This window comes from Elephas maximus, chromosome 2, assembly GCF_024166365.1.
Source record: "Elephas maximus indicus isolate mEleMax1 chromosome 2, mEleMax1 primary haplotype, whole genome shotgun sequence".
NCBI classification, from domain to species: Eukaryota; Metazoa; Chordata; class Mammalia; order Proboscidea; family Elephantidae; genus Elephas; species Elephas maximus.
Genome location: NC_064820.1, coordinates 131,082,006 through 131,106,789, shown reverse-complemented (window position 1 = coordinate 131,106,789; position 24,784 = coordinate 131,082,006). Strand labels below are relative to the sequence as shown.

The 24,784-nt window shown below is 39.0% G+C and overlaps 1 protein-coding gene across 3 annotated transcripts in view; it reads left to right on the top strand.

The window, feature by feature from the left end:
* The window catches only part of LMNB1 (lamin B1), a 72,615-nt gene extending 48,889 nt beyond the window's left edge, over positions 1-23,726 (top strand). For all 3 annotated transcript variants that reach the window (XM_049873479.1, XM_049873482.1, XM_049873480.1), the window contains 7 exons: positions 120-245; positions 5,491-5,711; positions 6,529-6,754; positions 8,325-8,429; positions 12,649-12,768; positions 21,000-21,107; positions 23,633-23,726. In XM_049873479.1, coding sequence (XP_049729436.1) covers positions 120-245; positions 5,491-5,711; positions 6,529-6,754; positions 8,325-8,429; positions 12,649-12,768; positions 21,000-21,107; positions 23,633-23,674 — 948 coding nt within the window. In that variant the 3' untranslated portion in view covers positions 23,675-23,726. The remainder of the gene's footprint in view (positions 1-119; positions 246-5,490; positions 5,712-6,528; positions 6,755-8,324; positions 8,430-12,648; positions 12,769-20,999; positions 21,108-23,632) is intronic.
* The last annotated feature ends 1,058 nt before the right edge of the window (positions 23,727-24,784 follow it).

Genomic DNA, 24,784 nt, shown 5'->3' with positions numbered 1-24,784 from the left:
TTTCATCAGCCACTTACCAGCAAGGTTTATGTTTGAAACTCTTTGAGGTGATTCATGCTTCCTCATTTGTTAGTTCTCATTTACTACATAAGACTGATTTGGTTTGTTTTTTCTTTTAGCTTGAGAATGCCAGGCTGTCCTCAGAGATGAATACTTCCTCTGTCAACAGTGCCAGGGAAGAACTGATGGAAAGCCGTATGAGAATCGAGAGCCTCTCATCTCAGCTTTCTAATCTACAGAAAGAGGTAAGTAAGCATCTTCCCCTAAGAAGGATCGAAGTTGAACTTGGAGGCTAGATCCACCACAGTAGCCTACCTGCTTTGTTCTGCTCGATGTCACTCCTCCTACTATTTGCCGGAGATGATGATATTATCCTATGCTCGTGTTTTCACCAGACGTTTTCATTTTGCATTGTGAAAGCATCCTCTGAGCAGATATTATTCCTAATTAGTAGATCAGACAGAGCTAAGAGACTTGGCCTTGGGGAAGCAGCCTGCTAGTTTTCTCACTGGGCTTACCCCAGGACCCAGTCTTGCCTCCACAGAGTGCTATTCCCATTTGGAAAACCACAGTGAAGAACAACATGCAGAAATTCTTCATGGGTAGTGAATGTGTTTCTAGACAAATTCATTTAGTGCTTAAGCTACCTAATTAGGATCTTGGGAAGTAGCATTAATTTGCATATTAGTTAAGAATTAAGAGATGAATTCATTCGTTAATATACCTAGTGAGAAATAAGCACAGTGCTGGTTGTGTTGACAAGGTGTCTGTAAGTGCATGGTGGTGGGCTTTGGTACGGGTTTTAGTCTAAGGGAGGTGTCAATATGGACACAAAGTACATATCCGGCCATATCAATACTCAGCAAAATGTTTGAAATTTACTGTTCACCATAATTCCTCGGGCAGTAACTTCAGCTTCTGTTTTTCTGAAGGGAAGAAATCTTGTTTTAAACTTTCCATGGAAGAATAAACTTTATTTTATTCTACTTTTGATTAGGCCTTTGTCCTTTTTTTTTTCTTTTCCTTTTTAATATTTTATTTTTAGTAAGATTTTTCTAATTATGAAGTTGAAGACGTTCATGGTAGGAATTTAGACAACATAGCAGAAAATGAGTTATAGAAAACAGTGAAAAAATTAGAGTCTTTTCCATTGCCTGTCATATGGCTTTATTACCTGGAACATGTATTTGTAAATTATTTTGTTCTGATAATACTTCGAAGTTTTTATGTAAAGGTAGAGCTGAAGGGACCTTGAGTTCATTCAGTTCGACCACAAGACCTAAGATGAGTTTAATGATTTGTCCATAGGTTTCAGGCTCATAATTGGTTTCTCTCCTAGTTTCCAGTTTTTCCCATTTATACCTCACTGTCTTCAAAGATTTTCTTTAGGAATTTAACAGATAACCTTTTTTCCACTGTGCCATCTTAATTGGTGCCTTTTTAACAATAGGTCTCTCTGTTCTTACTATGAGTTGACATCTGCTCCTTTTCTCTGCTTAATAAATCATGTCCTAGTTATCACCTCTCTCTCAATTTTACTTTACTTTTTGTTTTGGCTACTGCATAATCCACGTGATGATACTTGGTACGGTGTTTTTCTCTTGAGGTTGACCTTCGTTTTACACAGGAGGAGACTGAGACTCTTGGGGTTAAATAGCAGGAGGCTGTGAGTAGTCCGGCTTGACTTTGTAGCCAGATCTTTTGGCACCAGGTTTCAGTGCTGTTTCCCTGTTTGCCTGTTAGTTATGCTCCATCCTTGCAAGTTTTCTGGTTAACCTCAGATTAGGGGTTTTTAAATGATGTTAAACATCATTCCTAACATTTTAGGAAGGAGGAGAAGAAGCACCCTGTTACAGATTGTATTGTGTCGCCAAAAAAATGTGTGTCAACTTGGCTAGGCCATGATTCCCGGAATTGTGTGATTGTCTACCATCTTGTCATTTGATGTGATTTTCCTATGTGTTGTAAATCCTACCTGTATGTTAATGAGGCAGGACTCAGTCTACAAGATTAGGTTGTGTCTTAAGCCAGTCTCTTTTGAGATATAAAAGAGAGAAGCAAGCAGAAAGACATGGGGACCTTATGTCACCAAGAAACAAAAGCCAGGAAAATAGCATGTCCTTTGGACCTGGGGTCCCTGTGCTGAGAAGCTCCTCAACAAGGGGAATATTGATGACAAGGACCTTCTTCCAGAGCTGACAGAGAAAGCCTTCCCCTGGAGCTGGCGCCCTGAATTCGGGCTTCTAGCCTCCTAGACTGTGAGGGAATAAATTTTTCTTTGTTAAAGCCATCCGCTTGTGGTATTTCTCTTATAGCAGCACTAGATAACTAAGACACCCCTTCAGCCAGAATAGTTCTTCTCTGTTTTACATACTGGATTTCTGAGGAGAATCCTTTTATCTCTTCATTATTAGTAACAGATTTTATGATAAATAATATATTTTGAGGAGCATTTCCATTGGTTGATAAATTTTAGCCTTAAAAATACCATCAAAAAGAAAAAAAAAACTACCTCTTTTAATGTTTTCCCATTGTCTGTCTTAATAGTATTTCTTGTTTAGTCACATCAGTTTCATCATGCTGCTGTTAGGCAATAAGAATTTTCTTTTGGTTATATGACTCATGTTAGCGAAGTACTTCTGAAGTGTTATTTAAAATTGGCATAGCTTCTAAAATAGTGACTTTAGAAAATGTTTTTAAATACTATATAGATGGTAGCAGTATTGTTTTAGAATTTAGTATTTCATATATTACTTACAGCGTTTTAAAATTTTTTCTTTGACCAAATTAGGTGGTTGGTCAGTTTTGCCTTGCAGAAGAGTCTATAGTGGCACTTCCCAAACACCTCTAATTTTTTTTTTTTTTTTAAATAACACTTAGGCTCTGGAAACTCTTATTACAGCCAGACCATAACAAAGTGGTATACTTATGTTTCCTACAATAAAAATAAAATAAACAAAATGTTAGAAGTCATTCATAAAATTTTAAGATAGAGTTGAGACCTTAGAGATTAGTTAGATCTCATTTTCCAAATGAAAAAACTGTTTTAGTTACAGCTTGCCAGAGGTCTCATAGCTAGTTAATGGCAGACTCAGGAAGAACTAGATCTGCTAACCTTGTGTTCTTTATATTTCACTACACAACAGGTAGCTTTGGAACCGATTTCTACTTAAAATACAAAACAATTCAGAGAAACTTTAAGATGTTTTTATACCTAGATTTTGATTTTTCTGTCTTAAAGAACTATACAACATCAAAGGCAGAGAAATAGAGACATTTTGGGGTTTAAAAATCTAGGCTCAGAGGTTATCTCTGAATCTTAGGTAGTTATGTTTTTCATTAACTCTCCTTTAGATTTCACCTCCTTGCTCATTCTGTCTTCTACCACCCACACGGGAGATAAGGTGAAGAGATCGAAGAGGAGGCATTTTGAACTTTACATTCTTTGTTTGCATCTTTCTTTCTTCCCTTCCTCCCTCCCTCAGAAAAGAACGTATTAGAAGCATGAAGGGGAAAGAACTGATTTGTCAGTTTTTAGGGTGTTTTTTTTTCCCCAAATGCAGTTAAGTACAAGTTCTCTGAGGCCAGGGCCTATTTTAGTATAACTTTTAAGACAAATGTCTGCTTTTGATATAAAATGTCAGATACTACTCTGAATTTTAATTGATTGATTTTTTAAAATAACCTTATTTTTAAGTAATTTTAGATTTATAAAAAAGTTGAAAAGATAGCACAGACAGTTTCTGTCTACCCTTCAGTCTGTTTCTCCTATTGCTAACATCTTGTGTTCTGGAACATTTGTCAAAACTGAGAAACTGACATCGGTACATTACTGTTAACTAGACTCCAGATTCTTTGGATTTCAGCAGTTTTTTTTTTAATATCCCCTTTCTGTTCCAGGGTACCACATGTCTCCCCAGTCTCCTCTAGCTATGATAGTTTCTTAGTCTTTGCTTGTTTTTTATGATCTTGACAGTCTTGAGGAGGACTAGCCTGGTATCCTGTAGAATGTCCCCCTGATCTGAGTTTGTCTGGTGTCTTCCTCATGATTAGATTGGGGTTATGTTTTGTTTTTTGAGCACTTCCTTATTTCCCGGTATTATAAGATGCTCTAGGCTCATCTTGTACCTATTTTCCTTGCCTCAGCCCTAGAATCAACCATTTTTCCAAGGAGCCTGGATTCTTTTTATTGGAGAATGGTATTTAGAAACTAAGATTTGGGCACTGAGTGTGCTCATTGCTACTGGGATGTCATTGCTTCTAGGCCCTCTCAGAACTAGGTAATACACATATGTATACTACCACATTTGTTTACATGGACTTAGTATTGTTTCTGTACCCATATATGTTTATATTAAGCTAAATATAAGTTCATACAGATGTCTTTGACTCTAATCCAGTACCACAGGGTTCATTCTATCCTTCCATTTTTGCTTATCTGTAACTTTTCCTTCTGAGACTAAGAAGCCTAGTTATCAACATCCATTTACTTATTTGTTCAACCCCAGTCTACGTGTAAAGCAGTATCAATTGTTTTAACCTGTACCACCATGAGAAATAAACTTGCCAAAAGAATGCAGTATTTATGTACAGGGTACAGTTCTTTTTATCTTTAGCCTTACAGATTTAGTTTTTGCCCAGTAGGTATCCTTTTTCTCCATCTCTGGTGCAGCTACTTGGGATTCTAAGGGCCTAAGCTATTCATCAGTCTTTTTCAGTTGATTACACTTGTCATTTTCTGAGGCTACTGAGATGAATTCTGTCAGGGAAAACTCAGAAGAATAGTTACCTAGTGAGCCACAAAGGTTTCTAAGACGGATTTTCTAGCATAAGATATATGATTTCTCGTTCTTTTATACTAAAGGTAAAATTTCTGTATTTAAAACAATGTTTCGGAAACCACACCATATTGTGTCCCTTTGTGTGCTGATTGGTGGCTTGGGCACTGAGAGAATACAGCTATCACGGAAGGACACCGTGAGTGCCCTCCATGTAATAGCAGAATCCCTTTTCTTTGGTTTCTGAATATCCCGCAGTAATTTTCAAAAGCATACTTTTGTCTACCCTTAGGTTTCTCTTGTCAATGAGTTTCTATATATTTTTAGCTCTTTATTTGTTAATTTGTACTTTTGAAGTAAAAGACTTCTGGAGGAGCCAGAATTTCCAAAATCACAGCCTAATTTGCTTTATTTAGCCAGATAACAGAAAAATTATGTATACATTTATAACATTTCCATTTGGAGAATATTTCCTTCTTTCTTTTTTTTTGTTTAGTCTTTTATAAGCCAGAACTTTCCTGGGAGCTATGTTTTGTATTTGGGGAATTTTGGGTTTTATTTCCTTGAAAGCACAACCTCTTGGATTCTAATGGGTTAGTGATTCCGTAGGGATCTATTTGTTTTCCCGTCATGTCAGTAGTTTAAAATAGCTGCCTTGTACTAATGTTGGACTGATTCTACAAAGTACTAATGTGTTTGCTTGATTCTGAAGTCTAGAGCATGTTTGGAAAGGATTCAAGAATTAGAAGACTTGCTTGCTAAAGAGAGAGACAACTCTCGTCGCATGCTGTCTGACAAAGAGAGAGAAATGGCGGAAATAAGAGATCAGATGCAGCAGCAGCTGAATGATTACGAACAACTCCTTGATGTAAAATTAGCTCTGGACATGGAAATCAGCGCTTACAGGAAACTCTTAGAAGGCGAAGAAGAGCGGTAAGGAGCGTACTGTCACCCTACTGTAGCTTCTACTGTTCACCCCCTACCCCTTTCATTTCAAGAAATGTAAATAGCTTTCTTTGGAAAACACTTAGGCAATTTTTAGTATTTTCTCTGTCATTTCTTCTACAGCCTAGGTGTAGCAATAGTAATAAATCGTATTTCTATCCCAACAACAGAAAATGTTGCTCAGGCAGTCTTATTTTTTCTATTATTTTAAATGCTGCACTGTGTCAGGAAGACATCTTCTTTGAGATTCTTAATGTTTTGGTAAAATACCAAATTTGGTTGAAAGAAACATTATACTTTTTTAAATCTGGTTATTGTATAAATCCAATTCTCAGAAAAAGGTCCAAAGGGAAGGTGACTGATTTAGAAAAAAGAAACCAATCAATTTCAATATTACATATACCATGATTGTAATTTTGTAAAAAGGTAATACAGGTATGAACAGAGGAAAAAGCACACTAAATGTAACAGTGGCTGTGGTAGGGTGGTGGTAGCTGGAATAATGATTTTCCCCCACATGTTTCTCAGACTTCCTGCATTATGGTTATTACTTCCCTTCTTAGGGAAAGCATTCAAATTATTGTTTTCCTAAAGAAAATTCATGGTAGGCATTCTAGCATAAATGAGTTTATCTTAGTTAAGAGAAGAATCAGCAATTATTATTATTAATCAGCTTTGTCCAGAAGATTCTCAGTAATGTTTTGCTTTAAAAATACATGCACAACTTGTTAATATCTTCTTTTTCTTCAAGGTAGGAAGGGCATGTGTGTTTCATAAACTGAATGTTTCATTTTTCTCATTATAGGTTGAAACTCTCTCCAAGCCCTTCTTCTCGTGTGACAGTATCACGAGCCTCCTCAAGTCGCAGTGTTCGTACAACTAGAGGAAAGCGGAAGAGGGTCGACGTCGAAGAATCTGAGGCAAGCAGTAGTGTTAGCATCTCTCATTCCGCCTCAGCCACTGGCAATATTTGCATTGAAGAGATAGATGTTGATGGGAAATTTATCCGCTTGAAGAACACTTCTGAACAGGTAAAAAAATATATATACCCCTTTTTGTCCAGCAAGCTTCGTAGACTGATGAATTGTCTTGCAATTTTAATAACTCCTTAGCCCTTGGTGGGCTTTCTATGGTGAATTATTATTAACTCTCTCCCAGAGCCATACTTGTGAAAAAGTTGGAATGATTGGGTAAAAATCATGGATACTCTTGACAGCCACATTGTAACATGCTTTCTACGAATGGAAAGAAACATGAGCCCGGGCTCAGATAGGTGCAGGGAGTATTTTTCTCTACAGATAGAGGAATGAATGAATGCTAATGGTTTAACTCAATATCAAGAGGAATGTGAAGTCCTATCTTGAAATAATTTGTTTAAAATATTCAGAGCAGGGAATTCTGAAGTTTGAAGCCGTGTCTCTCAGGAGCTCAGTATGGAAGGTCTTCCCTGGTCCGCACCATGGGGTTAGGACTGGGAAAGGATATGTGGAGGTGCAAGAGGAAGGCTAGGTCTGGGCTTGCAGTGGAAGGAAAGTCACCTTCTGAAGCATATGTTCAGGGTCTGCCAAACATTTGTGAAAGTTATTCCTTTTCTTACCAGTCATTAAAGCCATCTTGCATGTGGAGGAATAAACACTTAGGATGGACAAAGGAAATACTAACAGTTTGTTCTGATGGGATAGAGTCTGGGTCCCCTCTTAGTCACGACTCTAAAAGCTAAAGAACAGGAGCCCCTACTGCCCCATCGTGTGGTATTTTCCCAAAGGCATAGCAGTTCTGTATGGAACTGTTCGGGAACTGACTCTCAGCCCGGTCCATTTTTGTCTTTGGGCTAACCCATTGCTATGGAGTCGACTCTGACTTATAACGACCCTATGGGACAGAGTAGAACTGCCTCATAGGGTTTCCAAGGAGCGGCTGGTGGATTCAAACTGCTGAACTTTATTTCGGTTAGTAGCCAAGCTCTTAACCACTGTGCCTCCAGGGCTCTGTCTTTGGGTTAGAGATGAATTTGAATTAGTGTAGCTAATTGCTTTAATACCCTGGTCAAATGCCAGATAGCTCTAGGTAGTTTTGGGGGCAGAGCTGATAGTTATCACCTAGGACTGGCTAATTGCATCATTGACCCTTTTTGAACCTCTTAGGCTTTAAGAGAGCTAAATTTGTACAGATGTGGTACAGATGGCGAAAAAGAACAAATTTTATTCCTTCTGTTTCTAAGCTTAATGTGTCTATATTTTAAAAGCATAAAGTAATTGAATATTAGATGTTTGTCATTGGGATTAGGACAGCTAGATGTGTCGTAAATTTCACAGAACCACCTTATCTAGCAGTGAATATGACCCGTTTAAGTTGGTTCACGTCCTTTCTTCCAGTTTTGTTCTCTCTAAATTTAAGTACCTTAATTAACTGCAAAATTATCGAAGTTACTGTTTTGCTGAGTGACAAAATCATATTTTCTTTTTATGGTAGGAAAATGTAAGTCATGGAGATAGAAGCATAAAGCCATCTCAGTTTAACTGTCTGTGTGGATTCATGTATTCGATTATCCTATTTTCTGTGTATTTGAAGTGACCTTGTTTTATTTTGTGCTGTGAATAGGATCAACCAATGGGAGGCTGGGAGATGATCAGAAAAATAGGAGACACATCAGTCACTTACAAATATACCTCAAGATACGTGCTGAAGGCAGGCCAGACTGTTACAGTAAGTGCATTCAGTCGTCATTTAATTTAATTGTATTGTCAGATAGAGTAATTCAAAAAATTTTTTATCTTAAAGAGAAGCATTTTAGACGTGAATGTTAAAACATCTTTGACATTATTAGGACATTACAAGTGCTGTTAAAAATTAAAAAAAAAAAAAAATTCCATTTTATTGAGAGTGGTAATTGACTTTTAAAAATGAGAATCAACCTGTGACTTCTTTTTGTCTCTTCAAGTAGATATAAAATAGCTACCTGTTGACTCATACTTGTAGCCCAGTCTAACTCAGGAGATACTGTTTGGCAGAAACATTAGGAATATAATTTGTCAATACTAGTGCATGCCTTAAAACAGCAGCTTTCGCCCTTGGGTTAGCATCAGAACCACCCAGGGAGTGTTTCGGTGTCCAGATCCAACCTGAACCTGGCGAATCACCATTTCTGGGGCTGAGGTATGGACCTGTTTTGAACAAAAGCCCTTAGGTGATAGGCACCCTGTAAAGAATCGGTGCTGTGAAACATAATATTTTAGCAAGAGTAATATTTTAATATTATTATTTTAATAATATTTTAGCAGGAGATATGGTTTTTGCATGATATATAAGGTTCTAGATTAAACAGGCTGGGTACAATTCTGACTCTATTTTGAGTTCTAAATGGCTCCCTATTGGCGTGTTCTGAACTACCACTTTTTTTTTTTTATAATTTTTATCGTGCTTTAAGTGAAAGTCTACAAATCAAGTCAGTCTCACACAAAAACCCATATACACCTTGCTACACACTCCCAGTTATTCTCCCCCTAATGAGACAGCCTGCTCTCTCCCTCCGCTCTCTCTTTTCATGTCCATTTCCCGAGCCTCTAACCCCCTCCACCCTCTCATCTCCCCTCTAGGCAGGAGATGCCAACATAGTCTCAAGTGTCCACCTGATCCAAAAAGCTCATTCCTCACCAGCATCCCTTTCTAACCCATTGTCCAGTCCAATCCATGTCTGAAGAGTTGGCTTCGGGAATGGTTCCTGTCCTGGGCCAACAGAAGGTCTAGAGGCCACGACTACCAGGGTCCTTCCAGTCTCAGTCAGGCCATTAAGTCTGGTCTTATGAGAATTTGGGATCTGCATCCCACTGCTCTCCTGCTCCTTCAGGGGTTCCCTGTCAGGGCAGTCATCAGTTGTAGCCGGGCACCATCTAGTTCTTCTGGTCTCAGGATGATGTAGTCTCTGGTTTATGTGGCCCTTTCTGTCTCTTAGGCTTGTAATGACCTTGTGTCCTTGGTGTTCTTCATTCTCCTTTGATCCAGGTGGGTTGAGACCAATTGATGCATCTTAGATGGCTGCTTGCTAGCGTTTAAGACCCCAGATGCCACTCTTCAAAGTGGGATGCATAATGTTTTCTTAATAGATTTTATTATGCCAATTGACTTAGATGTCCCCTGAAACCATGGTCCCCAGACCCCTGCCCCTGCTACGCTGGCCTTACTTTTGGTTTAGTCCAATTGTGCTGACCTCCCGTGTATTGTGTGCTGTCTTTCCCTTCACCTAAAGTAGTTCTTATCTACTGTCTAATCAGCGAATGCCCCTCTCCCACCGTCCCTCCCTCCCCCTGCTCGTAACCACAAAAGAATGTTTTCTTCTCAGTTTAAACTATTTCTCAAGTTCTTACAATAGTGGTCTTATACAATATTTGTCCCTTTGCAACTGACTAATTTCACTCAGCATAATGCCTTCCAGATTCCTCCATGTTATGAAATGTTTCACAGATTCCTCACTGTTCTTCATCGATGCGTAGTATTCCATTGTGTGAATACACTTTTTTTTAATAGTTACTAAATATTATTCACTCACTTTTAGAGAAATATGCTTCATTGAGCAAACAAAAGATTCCTTTGCTTTAACTTAGTAAAGTAGATTTAGCAAATAATATGTTATCGTTGATAAAGATTTCAAAGAAGTCATAATTTTCATCCCTAAAGAATGTAGAGGTTTTATAGAAGTCACTGTTTTTATTCCTAAAAAACATAGAGATAACTATCTCCTTTCTTCTTGGATTCTTTTTTTTTTTTAAAGAAATACTAAACATGCTTTAAGTTTTATGATTGATACAAACCTAAATGTTTAAGATCAAAGAAAAACTGCAGTTTAGAACTTCTTTAAAAAAGGTGTATTCATAGAGCGTGATGCCACTTTTTGAAAATATCAGATGCTAATTCTGTAATGTGGTTAAAGGTGCTCTGGTGCTGACCAGAAGGTTGGTGGTTTAAACCCACCAGCCGTACCTCGGGAGAAAGATGTAGTAGTCTACTTCTGTAAAAACTTACAGCCATGGAAACTTTATGGGGCGGTCCTACTCTGTTCTGTAGGGTTGCTATGAGTTGGAATAGACTTGACATCAATGGGTTAATTTTGTAATAATAGTTAAAAATTGGAATAAGTATATTAACTACGCTATCCTTTCTTTAGTAATTATTATAGTTAGAGAAAATTGTTCAGTCCTTTTGTGTGTCTTATGGAAGTTGTGTAATGTGGTGGAAAAAACCTGACATTTTAATTCAGAAGATTCCAGTTTGAATGTGCTCTCTCTCTATCTCTAATGGGGGACCCTTATGCCAATCACCATTCTCCACTGGGTATATAGTTCTTCAGGGACTAAATAAGTACATATTCTATAGGTCTGGTGGAGAACTCCATTGTCATATAAAATAATGTAATACATTTATTTTTTTCTTCAGTAGTTAGCGTTAAATATTATAGATAAGAAGGTCTTCTGAATATGGTAGTGATAAGTGATCTTTCTGTAAAACTGTACAGGGCAATAGCAAAGATTTAAAACTCTAGAACAGAAATATGTGAGTTACATACATAATTTTAAATTTTCTTAGTAGGATCATTTTAAAAAAGTAAAAGTGAAATATATGAAATTAATTTTAGTGGTGCTATATTTTATTTAACCCAGTGTATCTAAAATATTATTTTTTCAACATGGTATTGGTATAAAAATTGTTAGAGATTTCACATTCTTTTTTTTTTGAACTCTTTGAAATCTGGTGTGTATTTTACCTTTACAAATTATCTAAAGTCAGACTAGCCACATTTTAAGTGCTTAAAAGCCATAAGAGTCTAGTGGCTACCAGATTGAACAACACAGCTCTAGAACATATCCTGTTAGGCTAAGGTAAGCAGGAAAGTTACTGACATTTTATGAGTATTATTATTAACACTAAACTCCAGCCTTCCTTTTTTTGTCACATAGTTCTTTTTACTGTATAACAATTTGTGGATTTCCATCTGTTTTCATATTATCATTATAAAAGATCAGGGCTGATAGTATCCCTCCAAGTAAGGAAATTGAGGCTTATAGAGATAATAGTGTTTTGTCCAAGGTTCAAACCTAGAGATCTTCTAACTCCCAAATTTTCTCCACTCTACTATACCTTTCTGCCAATAAATACATGGAAAGTATGGCAGAATTTACTTGCTGTAGGAAAAGGAAACAGTTTTAATAACAACTACATTTTTCCTCAAACGGTGGGTGATTTATCCATTTCCTGCATTCTTTTTGGAGCTCAATCTCAGACAGTCTGGAGGACTGTGACAGTATCCTTAGTTGGAGACATACCAATTTCCATAAAAGTGTTCCAGATAAGCTGTGCTGGAGAAGGTTTGAGAGAAGTTAGTCATTATCTCATCTTAATTCCTGCTGTAGGCACCTGGAGGACACTGTTGGAGGCGGGGCAGTCAGAAGACTGTAACTCAGAAGAATGGACCATGAAACTCTTAGAATAATGGGATGCTAATAATGAAAGTTAATATTCATTGAGTGAGCCAGCCCCTGTATGTGGGTAACCATTTACTCTTCATGACAGGCCCATGCAGTATACGTACCATTACTAGTCTATTTTATGGATGAGGAAAGTGAAGTAACTTAACTTAAGATCAGCGTGTGTATAGAGGAACTAGTGCGTGAATGTAGGCAGCTTCACTCCCAAGCCCTGTCTGTCAGCATCTTCATTTATCTGATGGCGGAGCTGAGACCTTGAGAACTCTCTGAGTTCTAGCATATATCTAGTTAAAATAGAAAGTCTGAAGGTAGGAAACAATTCTCAGACTTTCAGGATCATCCTAAGAGTCTTACAAGGTGTTCGCGCCTCATCATTGTGCTGCTGTTGTCATTGGCATGTCAGAAATCTGGGGTCTGGGTGTACTGACGTCCTTTCTTTTTTCCAGATCTGGGCTGCAAATGCTGGTGTCACAGCCAGTCCTCCCACCGACCTCATCTGGAAAAACCAGAACTCTTGGGGCACTGGCGAAGATGTGAAGGTTATATTGAAAAATTCTCAGGGAGAGGTATGGCCATTTCATTAGTACCACTCCATTGTCAATTTCACCTGAAAGTTCATCATGCAAGCGTGAATTCTTTTCAAAAATCAAATTGAAATTTGAAATAATTGCTTATTTAAATCAGACCAAGGCTGCTGAGTAAACTAAACCAAAACTATCTTCAAATTTTTGGAATGAAACATGAGTATATCCACAGAACACTGATTATTAGCATAGCCTCCAAAGTCAGATCATTGGCGTTCAGTTCTGCCTCCACTGCATACCTGCTCTGTGACTTTGGGTAAGTGCCTTCACCTCTCATTCCAGTTTTCTCACCTGAAAATGCAGATAATAGTATTAATGGATTAAATGAGACAGTCTCTGGGACGTGCTTGGAACAGTGCCTGGTCTCTAGGACTCAGTCTGTTCAATAAACACTTATTAACCCTGTCACTAGCTCTCAGAGTGTCCCTGAAACTCTGAGTTCGAAGATTGTGAGGTGCACATCTGCTTGATGTGTATGTCGTCACCATGTCAGTCCTGGCGTTCCTCCTCCCCCTGCCACATAAATGTACCACACACATGTGCGTTCTCCCCACCCACCAATATATTAGCCTTAGAAATACCGCAATTCTTCGTAAAGCTAGTAAAGCCTGCTTTGAAGCTAGTAAAGCATGGTTTAATCCCTCTCTTTCCCTAGCTTAATTACCTTATGCAGACATCATATAAAACAGCAACCAACCTCTTTTTAGAATTTGAGAGTCCTCCTTCTTTGTTGCTAGTGCAGTAAGCATGTTAAGGGAGCTTATAGTCGCAGTTCAGAATGGTTTTCCTTTTAGTCGTAATGCTGCTGCTTCATCCCTCTTTGCCATGAGAGTTTTAAGCTGACTTGCAAGGAAGCCACAGCTAGACCTTGTCCTGGTTCTGACCTTTTCGCCAGCCTCTAGGCTGACAGGCTCTGCTGCTTCACACCTCACAGCACAAACAGATACGTGGGTGCTAAAAGGAGATATGCAGGTGAATGTTAGGCTGGGAAACCTGGTGGACAGACTGGCCAGACATATTTGTATATACATAGTAATTCATTTCTTTGGAAAATGCCGTATGTCTGCTGTGTGCCAGCCACTTTATACTAGGAATATAGACATGGCTTCTGGCCTCATGGAGCTTACATTCTAGAGAGAGTAGGTTTAGCCAAAGAATAAAAAGTGACAAGAAAACTTCTAATAAGTACAACAAAAAGATATAAACAGAGGTGTCACAGAGTCACCAGAGAGACCTGATTTAGTCAGGGTGATCAGGAAGGGCCCTCCAAGCAGATGACACCTGAGTAGAAACCTGAATGCTAAGAAAGAGCCAGCCATTGAGAAAACAGAAAATAGTCCCATGTAGAGGGGCAGCAAGTGTAAAAGCCCTGAGGCTGGAAAGAGTTCTGTGTTTTCAAGGAAGGGCGGCCAGTGTGGCTAACATAGAGAATGAGAAGGAGAGAACAGTTTAGGAGTTAGGCTGACTAGGTCAGCAGAGGCCAGATCGTGCTGGTCCGGGCAAGGAGTGCAGTTCTTATCCTGAGTGTGAATGGGAGGCTGCTGGAGGGTTTTTTTTTTCTTTTTTTAATTAACTTTTATTAAGCTTCAAGTGAACATTTACAATTCCAATCAGTCTGTCACATGTAAGTTTACATACATCTTACTCCCTTCTCCCACTTGCTCTCCCCCTATTGAGTCAGCCCTTTCAGTCTCTCGTTTCGTGCCAATTTTGCTGTCTTCCCTCTCTCTCTATCTTCCCATCCCCTCTCCAGTCAAGAGTTGCCCACACACTCTCCAGTGTCCACCTGATTTAATTAGCTCACTCTTCATCAGCATCTCTCTCCCCGCCGCTGACCAGTCCCTTTCATGTCTGATGAGTTGTCTTCGGGGATGGTTCCTGTCCTGTGCCAACAGAAGGTCTGGGGAGCATTGCTGCCGGGATTCCTCTAGTCGCAGTCAGACCATTAAGTATGGTCTTTTTATGAGAATTTGGGGTCTGTATCCCACTGATCTCCTGCTCCCTCAGGAGTTCTCTGTTGTGCTCCCTGACAGGGCAGTCATCGATTATGGCCGGGCTCCAACTAGTTCTTCTGGTCTCAGGATGATGTAGGTCTCTGGTTCATGTGGCCCTTTCTGTCTCTTGGGTTCTTAGTTGTTGTGTGACCTTGGTGTTCTTCATTTTCCTCTGCTCCAGGTGGGTTGAGACCAATTGATGTATCTTAGATGGCCGCTTGTTAGCATTTAGGACCCCAGATGCCACATTTCAAAGTGGAATGCAGAATGATTTCATAATAGAATTATTTTGCCAATTGACTTAGAAGTCCCCTCAAACCATGTTCCCCCGACCCCAGCCCCTGGTCTGCTGACCTTTGAAGCATTCATTTTATCCCGGAAACCTCTTTGCTTTTAGTCCAGTCCAATTGGGCTGACTTTCCTTGTATTGAGTGTTGTCTTTCCCTTCACCCAAAGCAGTTCTTATCTACTGATTGATCAATAAAAAACCCTCTCCCTCCCTCTCTCCCTCCCCCCTTCGTAACCACAAAAGTATGTGTTCTTCTCAGTTTTTTCTGTTTCTCAAGATCTTATAATAGTGGTCTTATACAATATTTGTCCTTTTGCCTCTGACTCATTTCGCTCAGCATAATGCCTTCCAGATTCCTCCATGTTATGAAATGTTTCAGAGATTCGTCACTGTTCTTTATCGATGCGTAGTATTCCATTATGTGAATATACCACAATTTATTTACCCATTCATCTGTTGACGGACACCTTGGTTGCTTCCAGCTTTTTGCTATTGTAAACAGAGCTGCAATAAACATGGGTGTGCATATATCTGTTTGTGTGAAGGCTCTTGTATCTCTAGGGTATATTCCGAGGAGTGGGATTTCTGGGTTGTATGGTAGTTCTATTTCTAACTGTTTAAGATAACTCCAGATAGATTTCCAAAGTGGTTGTACCATTTTACATTCCCACCAGCAGTGTATGAGAGTTCCAATCTCTCTGCAGCCTCTCCAACATTTATTATTTTGTGTTTTTTGGATTAATGCCAGTCTAGTTGGTGTGAGATGGAATCTCATCGTAGTTTTAATTTGCATTTCTCTAATGGCTAATGATCGGGAGCTGGAGGGTTTTTAAGGAGAGTGACATGATACAATGAGCAGGGTTAACATGTAAATCTTGGTGCTGTGTGCAGTGTGGATTGTAGGGAGGATGAAAGCAAAAGCTGAGACAAGGCAACTAACTGACTTGTAACTTGGACCGAGGTGGTTCTGTAGGTAGAAAAGTGAACCAGCTGAAGAGAGAATTTAGAGATAGAATTGATAGGACTTAACTGATAAGTTAAATGGTAAGGATGAGAGACACGGGAATTAAGTTGGCCCCTAGTATGTTTGTTTGGGCAACTAAATAGTCCTGGTGCCGTTTACTGAGGAAGCTGTGGGAGAAGCAGCAGACTTGGCATGGAGGATGGGAGCTCAGGAGGGTGATCAGGAGACCTCTTTTGACCATATTAAGTTTGAGGCATCAGTAAGGCATCCAAGTGAAAGTATCTAGCAGGTAATTGAAATACTGACTTGAAGCTCAGCTAGAGATGTTTGGAAGTACTCGCCACATAGGTGACGTTTCATGTTATAGGACTGGCTGACTAGAAGGAGTTTGTTGGTGGAGAGAACAGGGTCTAGAGCTGAGCCCTAGAGCATTCTGGCATCAGTAAGAAGTCAAACAGCAAAGAAGATAGTGCAAGCGCAGGTGCAGGCCTCTTACCCTGCACAGCCTTTGTCTGGTTGTCCTCTTTCACTCCAGGCTAAGCTCATGGAGACAAGGACCTATTGTGATTCACCTTGGCATTGTGCTCTGCACATAGTAGGCATTCCCGTAAATATTTAGTGGGTAAACCCAGCGCCATTGAGTCAATTCCGACTTATAGCGACCCTATAGGACAGAGTAGAACTGCTTCACAGAGTTTCCAAGGAGCGCCTGGTGGATTCGAACTGCCAACCTTTTGGTTAGCAGCCATAGCTCTTAACCATTACATCACCAGGGTTTCCATTTAGTGGGTAGACTTTTTAAAAATTAAATATGAATGTTTATTTAAGTAATAAGAGAAATAAAGTAATAAGTGATACAAAGTAATTAGGGTTCAATGTGCAGATCTGAGGTATTTGCATAAAAAGTCCTATACTTGGCCATCTTCCTTTCGGACCTCACTGCAAAAATCTGCCAGTGTTTATACTGTTATTCATAATGAATTCATTTTCTACTGAAAGAGTGTCCCTGATCTGAGACTGAGATTTAAAGTAAAATGGCATATTACTTATCACTCCGGTTCTTAGTGCGTTTGTGTGAGATTTTGGGGTGCATCTGGAGATGCTAAGTTCTTAGGGCACTCTGCAAGTAGAGAAGGAGCCCGTAACAGGACACTGTGATTTAACCTGTTTACCACTCCCTTCTTCAAAGACACTTTCCTTGCATGGTTTTCCTGGAATCACACTCATTCTGTTTTCCTCTTACCTCACTGACTGTACCTTCTACCTTCTTTGCTGTTTAACTTCTTACTGATGCCAGAATGCTCTAGGGCTCAGCTCTAGACCCTGTTCTTGCTACGACAATGCTTTCAGTGACTCAGAGCCTTCACCATGCTGGCTTTTTCTCCTGTTCTCTGTGTGGAAGCCTTTGCTTGCTTCCTGCCTTGAACACCTCAGAATCTCCCAGCTGTTGTAGGTGCTGTTACCCAAGTGCTGTAGTTACGGTAGCTCTTACGCTAGTTAGACATCAGATGTCTGAAATAGGCAAGATACATGTGTTTTTCAGAACACCCTTGTGAGTGGTGATTAGCTCAGATTAAAAGAGCATTGTTTTAAGGGGCATATGGCAAATTAAACAGGCTTTTTATGAGCCTCAGGATCTAGTTCGTTTATAACATTTTTTCCTGTGTGAAGACGTGATCCAAGTTAGAAACAATCCTAGAGGAAGATATTTGAAATGCAACGTGTTGAAAAGTCACAAAATACTGTGACATGTGAACAAAGCAGCTATCATGACATGGGATATGTATCTTGAGGCACCAGCACTGATGGCATTTCAGTAGAGCTACCTGAAGCGCAAGTTGCCCTTCATCAGTCACATCATTGTGTAGGAGATTATTTGGTTAATTTGTCCATTCTTTAAACAAGATTTTATTGCCTCCTGCTTTCTAGGCTCTGTATTAATCATTCCTGTCAGAGATAAGGAAAATATTAACACAGTTCTTACTTATTTCTGTGACTGTCAAATACGTTTGGTATTTATTCATTTAATTCTGTAAGACCATATTTATTTGTAGCTTCCAGCCGATAGCAGCAACAGTCTTTACCACCATAAAGACCACTTTTCTATAATGTAGGTAATTGGCTTAAGTCAGTTTAATTTTACATATTTTATTTTTTCTTGCTCAGATGTTAGGAAAGTCTGAAAATTCAATTAAACTAGCTTTAAAATGATGGGAATTAATGGGCTCTCATAACCAATAGTGCACTCACACGATGCCAAGGACCTACCTGTCTCTTGTCTCTGCCTCCTAGGTTGTCTAACATCATGGACACAGGGTGGCTACAGGCCCTCCTGGAGGTACATCAATTCAGGCTCACTTCTGGTGGGAAAGAGCGTCTTCCCCCAAGGAGTCCTCATCCTAAGCCTCTTTTTATTGTAGCAGCTTGGGTCACATGCCCACCCCAGACCAGCCCCTGGAGTCAAGAGCCTGAAACTGTACTCCCCCACCGCCGCCCAAGTCAGGTTTCATTTGGCATCTTGTGACACACGTGTGCTCCGTGGGGGAAGAGATGGGTACCCAGATAAAACCAGGGGCTCTTACTAGAAACAAGGGAAGCGGTGCTGAATGTTAAAACAGCAAATGTCACCACAGTAAAATGAGATGTTTTTCTACGAGGGAAATAAAAAAATAAGGCAGTTTCTCTGCACCTTCCAGAAGATAGCATAACTGAAACTTTTGTTTATGCAAATACTTATGTATAGAGAGATATAATAGTTTAACAACTGACTGCTCCAACAAGAAAAGCCCTGACTTGTAGCATTTGCTGAGTTCTGAGGTGTAGATACTCCCGCCGTGGCTGATTTCAGGCTGACCGACATGATGTGACTGAACACAGAGCTGTGAAGAGGTGAGCATAGTCAGTTGCTGCCAGTTGGCTACAGTGTACTGCTGAATAAATTAATATACTTTATGTGCACAAGACATTGAATTGGGCAGGCCAGTAATGAATTTTATAGAGTAAAACTGGTCATGTCAGACCGTTATGAATGCCTTTTAGGGCATTTGATTAGGCTTGGGTACTTACTTCACTGAGGGAGTCCCTGGGTGGTGCATATGGTCAACACGTTCACTGCTAACTGAAAATTGGAGGCTTGAGTCCACCCCAGAGGAACCTCAGAAGAAAAGTCTGGTGATCCACTTTTCAAAAATCAGCCATTGAAAGCTCTGTGGAACGAAGTCCTGCTCTGACACACATGGGGCCACCAAGAGTCAGTCAACTGGAAGGGGGCAAAAAAAAAAAAAACTTATTGAGAGGATTTTTTGAATAAAGACATTTATGCTTTAGTACTTTGATTAATAACAGTTTCCTGAATCTAAACCTCCCACCATCTTTTGGTTCTATATAGATTTTTTTATTTTTCTGTCTAGATTTTAAGACATTATTTTGTTCAGTTATTTTCAATAGGGGCTTTCTGCATTAAGTTAACTGGTTTTTAAATGTTTTCAAATGAAAAGCACTTAACAGCAGGCTTACATAAAAGTTGTTAAAGTAATTCATAATTAATGAAGTTCAGTAAGATGCTGTTTTCTAAGCTTCTCACGTGAGGCTAATAGTCTTAAGTATGCTGGCACTCTGGGGGCCAGTGTTTGCATAGGCGCGCAGCGTGCGCATCTGCCAGGAGCTGCTAAGCTGGAATGTGAGAATTCTGTAACAGAAGAGTTTTCGTTGACTCCTCATTTTAAGTTGAGCTGAGGAAAGGGCACTCAAAGCTTTTTGAGAATATTTTTTCTGTTTTGTATGCTGCCATGCCATCCCCAGTCAGTGTTTTGGTTCAAAAATTGTAATTGATTCAAAGAATCACAGGCTTTTTTAAAATAACTAAGTTGAAACAGGCCTATGTTTGTGAAATGGCTGTTTGAGCTTGAAAACATAGACAGATCTCACAGAGTTGAAGTTCCTGGCTAGTTGAGAGACTCAACGTGGCCATCTTCCATGGCCCTGCAACAACAATCAAAAATCCCTACAGAATACTTCATTTACAGAAATACAAGTTTGGACATATTTACAATTGAAGTCTCACTTCTATGACAGTGATTTTTAGTTTTCTTCCTCTGCCATTTTAAACTAGCTGACCCGTGTTGCATTTCAGATAAGCTTTTACTGAAGCAATTTTTACCATTTTCCTCCACGGAGTAACCTTTCTTGAGTGACCTTAAGACGTGGTGCAGAATAATATGAGATGCTCCGCAGCACTCTCTAGGACAAACTCATTTACTTGCTGCCACATCATCAGATTAGCCTTGTGCTTATAAACAAAAACACTGTTGGATTTGTGCCACATCAGCATTCTCTGCAGGAAGGTAATCTGTATTTGAGCCTTTTAGTAGAAAATGGAAATGGTTCCTTTCTGTCCTACCTCCAGTGAATGACGGGAGATCTATTTCTGTACAGAGTACTTTGGAACCTAACTAGGATGTTATTAGTATACAGCACTCATCTGTCTTGATTCCATTTCATTCAAGGTTGAACCAGTTGCCCTTTTCATCTCGCTCTTGAAGTGGTCTTGTTGCCACTGTGATCCCTGAGATCACAACAGTTAGTTTCCAGCTTTGTTTTATTCAGCATTTATTTAGCATACTCTCTTTGCTAGGTGCTGAGATCTTTAAGCTAAATTCATGTTGAGTGTTACAAAGAATTTAGTGTGCCAAAATATTTGCAGAGTTCTTAGTAACAGAATGGAATAAGAAAACAGGGCAAATTTCTCAGCAAGTATTTAATATTGGATACCAGTAGCTCTGCTACAGGGAATATTGAAGATCTAAGAACTGCTACTAATTATGCAACAAATCCTGTCCAGTAGCCAAATCTACTGATGGAACGCCTTCTTAAAAAACAATCCTTGATGTAGGAATGCAAAGCAAAGGTCTCCCTTCTCTGCAGCCTTTGTGATTTTAACTTAAAATCAAACTACCATTGTTTTTAGGAGGTTGCTCAAAGAAGTACAGTCTTTAAAACAACCATACCTGAAGAGGAAGAAGAGGAGGAAGAAGCACCTGAAGCGGTTGTAGAGGAAGAACTTTTTCACCAGCAGGTATTACTTTACCTTAATGTATTTGTTTTAAATTTTATTAACAGAATTACATGAAAACCAAAACCAATAGTAGGGATGTTTTCGCTCTATTGATGAATCAGAGCAATGATCTACGAAGTGGGGTTTGTGCCTTCAAGGGGATGTTCAAGGTAGTACTTTAGGGTACTAGAAGAAAATGTTAGCACTTTTTTCCTCCCTTATCTCATTGTCTCATATTTCAATCTTGTCTTTTACATTGTAGTATATATAATGCATTATTATAGTAGGATGTGTATCACTAATTATAAATAAGTATATATGGATTGGAATACATGATCAAAAATTATTTACTAGAGGGTTTTGTGGAAACCCTGGTGTGGTATAGTGGTTAAGTACTACAGCTGCTAACCAAGAGGTTGGCAGTTCGAATCCGCCAGGCGCTAATTAGAAACTCTATGGGGCAGTTCTACTCTGTCCTATAGGGTCGCTATGAGTCGGAATCGACTCGACGGCAGTGGATTTGGTAGAGGGTTTTGTGATTAAAAGCTTGGAGATCACTGAACTAAAGCATATAAACTTATAAAAATAAAGAGTAATACATTTATCTCCAATGAGAAACAAATTACTTTCTTGCTGTATTAAGTTTTGATCATTATCTAATTGCAAGACAGATTTTAGCTGATGCTGGGGCTTTTTAAGAGCCCTTGAAATAAAGAAACTCAGAATATGGTTTTAATTAATTAAATTAGAATTATTAATAACTAATGAGCCTTCCATTTATATTCTCAAGCTGGTCTAGCCTGATCATTAATCAAAGTCCCTACCCTTATCCTTGTAAGGCTTTGTCTTCTTGTCTCCAGATTTGTAAGTTCATTCTGCTCCATTAGCCCAAGTCTTATACCAAATAAACATTCTCTTCTGTATTTATCCCCCAAGATTGAGAACCACTCAGTGTTGGTTATGTGAGGTAGACTGAATTTGTGGTGGGCTGGATGCCCTCTCATACATTTTGGTGGAATATTTAAGAACAGATATTTTAGACTTGGTGTCAACAAGAAAAAAGCATAAGATCTATTTCCTGTCCTTCATGAGAAACATCGTAATAACGGGAACTAAAATAACAATATAAGAGATATCTCAAGGTGCCAGCTTACAGCATGAGATTCCTGGAGTAGTTGAGAATATTTCTGGGAAATGATACTTGTCCAGTCTTGAATGTACAGTTTTGAAATTGAGAGCCAGATTTCAGAATATCACTGGGCAGGCTGAACGGAAGGGAGACTGCAGACACACTGAGGGACATATATAAATGTAGAGTCACATGGCTTAGTGACTGAATGTGAAGGTGGGAGAAGAAAAAGAAGGCAAAGGTGAGTGAGGTTTTTAGTTTTTGTAATCAGGGAAATAATGGTACCAAGGTCCGGAAGCTGGAAGGGCAAATCAGTTTTGAGAGTGAAAATGATAAATTATACATCAGCAACTTTTGATGCGACGATAGGATGCCAGAATAGAAATGTCTGCTAAGCTGTTGGAAATTTGTATGTTGGTAGCTGAGAAGAGAAGGCACGGGATTCAGATTCAGGTTTAGCATAACCATAAGGAGATGATGGTGGAAGCTCTGAGAAGAAATAGAGTAGTGTTTGGGGAGAAAGAGAAACCAAAGACTGCACCATGGTGGACATCCGCAGCTAGGGGTAAAGGGGGAAGAAGAACAGCTGGAAGAACTGTAGATACGGCTTTCAAGACAGGCAAGTAGGAGGTGGTTTTTGCTACTAGCGGAGAAGAGAATTTTGAGGCTGAGGGGTAGTCAGCAGTGTCAGTTGCTTCAGAGAGTTCAAGAAAGATAAAGGCCAAGAATAGGCCTTTCAAGTTGATAAGGAAGTTTTTTCGGTGACCTTCAAGAGACCAATTTCAGTCTAGTTGAGTGGTGAGTTACAGGTCATACTGTGAGCTTTTAAGGAATTAATGGGTGACAAAAAGAAATTAACCCAGGGGCCATTTTGACTTCACTTCAAGGATGAGTCCAATGCAGAATGCCTTGGGATGTGGACATTCAGAATCTGGCAAGCTGCACTCACTGATGTGGTTGTTTAGGATAGAGTCCACTGACCTCCCGTTTCCTGTTTTATAAATGGAGTCTATTAAACAGTGGTTTTAAACTCAACTGCATGTTAGAGTTACCTAGGGATGTATATATATTAGCATCTATATATACACACTAATACATAGATGCCCTTCTCCAGTTAAACGAATGATTCTCGTTTAATTGATCTAAAGACCTAGATCAGAATTTTTCTTAAGACCCTCAGGTTCTGAATGCGCCGCCGGAGTGGAGAATCACAGTTATGAAATTTGTTGCAGTATTCTGGGGAAGAGGCCTATCAGAAAAGGTTAAAAACGATAAATGAGAGGAAATGTGAAGGGTCCATTTGAAATAAGTTGTATGGATTTGTAGTATCCCTTATTTTAAAAAAAAAAATTGTCTTACTTTAAAATATCGTGATCCATCTTCTTAGCACTAAATTTCTTTCTCTTTTCCCCATCAGGGAACCCCAAGAGCATCCAACAGAAGCTGTGCAATTATGTAAACTTCTCAAGTCAACTGTCTTCCTCAAAATAAAGTATGGTAGTCCTTACCTACATACAGTGCAGAGCCTTCTCGAAGCACAGAATATTTTTATATTTCTTTATGTGAATTTTTAAGCTGCGAAATCTGATGGCCTTAATTTCCTTTTTTGACACTGAAAGTTTTGTAAAACAAATCATATCCATATACTTTGTTGCAAGATGTGAATTATTGACACTGAACTAACTGTGTACTGTTGTTTGGAAAGGGTCCCTCCAGTTTTTTTTGACATTTTTTGTATGTGTGTGTGTGTGTTTTTTAAGTTCTTATGCAGGATGGGGGCGGGGGGGGGCAGGGAGGGTGGGAATAAACCACTGTGTGTCTGGGTTAATTTGAAGATTGCTCCATCTAGATAAGCAATCTGCTCTTGATTATTCTCTGCTATATAACGGTGCTGTGAGGGGGAGGGGAAAGCAGTTTTCAATATATTGAATTTTGTACTGAATTTTTTTGTAATAAGCAATCAAGGTTACAAAATTTTTTTTAAATAGAAAAGAGAAATTTTGTAAGAAGGCAATATTAACCTAATCATCATGTAAGCAACTCTGGATGAAGGATTCCACAAAACTTTGTTTTATGGTTACTTCTCTTAGATTCTTAATTCACAAGGGGAACAGGGAGGGTGGTGTGGGCGGAGGGAAGGGCTTCTCTATTAAAACGCATTAGTTGTGTTTTTTAAGATAGTTTAACTTGCTTATTTCTTATGTGACATTAACAAATAAAAAGCTGTTTTAATATTAATCTACTGTCTTTTTTAATCCTCTTTAAAAAGAACAGGGGCTTTGAGGGCAGAAAAATATTATTTGGGTTTGGTTTTTAATAATTTGGCTTCCTGTTTGAACTGGGTTTTTCATCAAGGCTTTGACTATGAGCAAGATAAATGGACAAAAAAGCAGTTTTGGGATCTCTTTTATTCTTTTTAGTGCTATATTGTCATTAAGAATAATGGTAATAACAATAAAAACAATAATAATAGCTAATATTTATTGAGCTATGCATTGTGCTCTGTACGTGATATTTTTTAGCTCATTAGTAATAAGGCTCTTCAAAACCTCTTTTAAGTTGGAAAGCA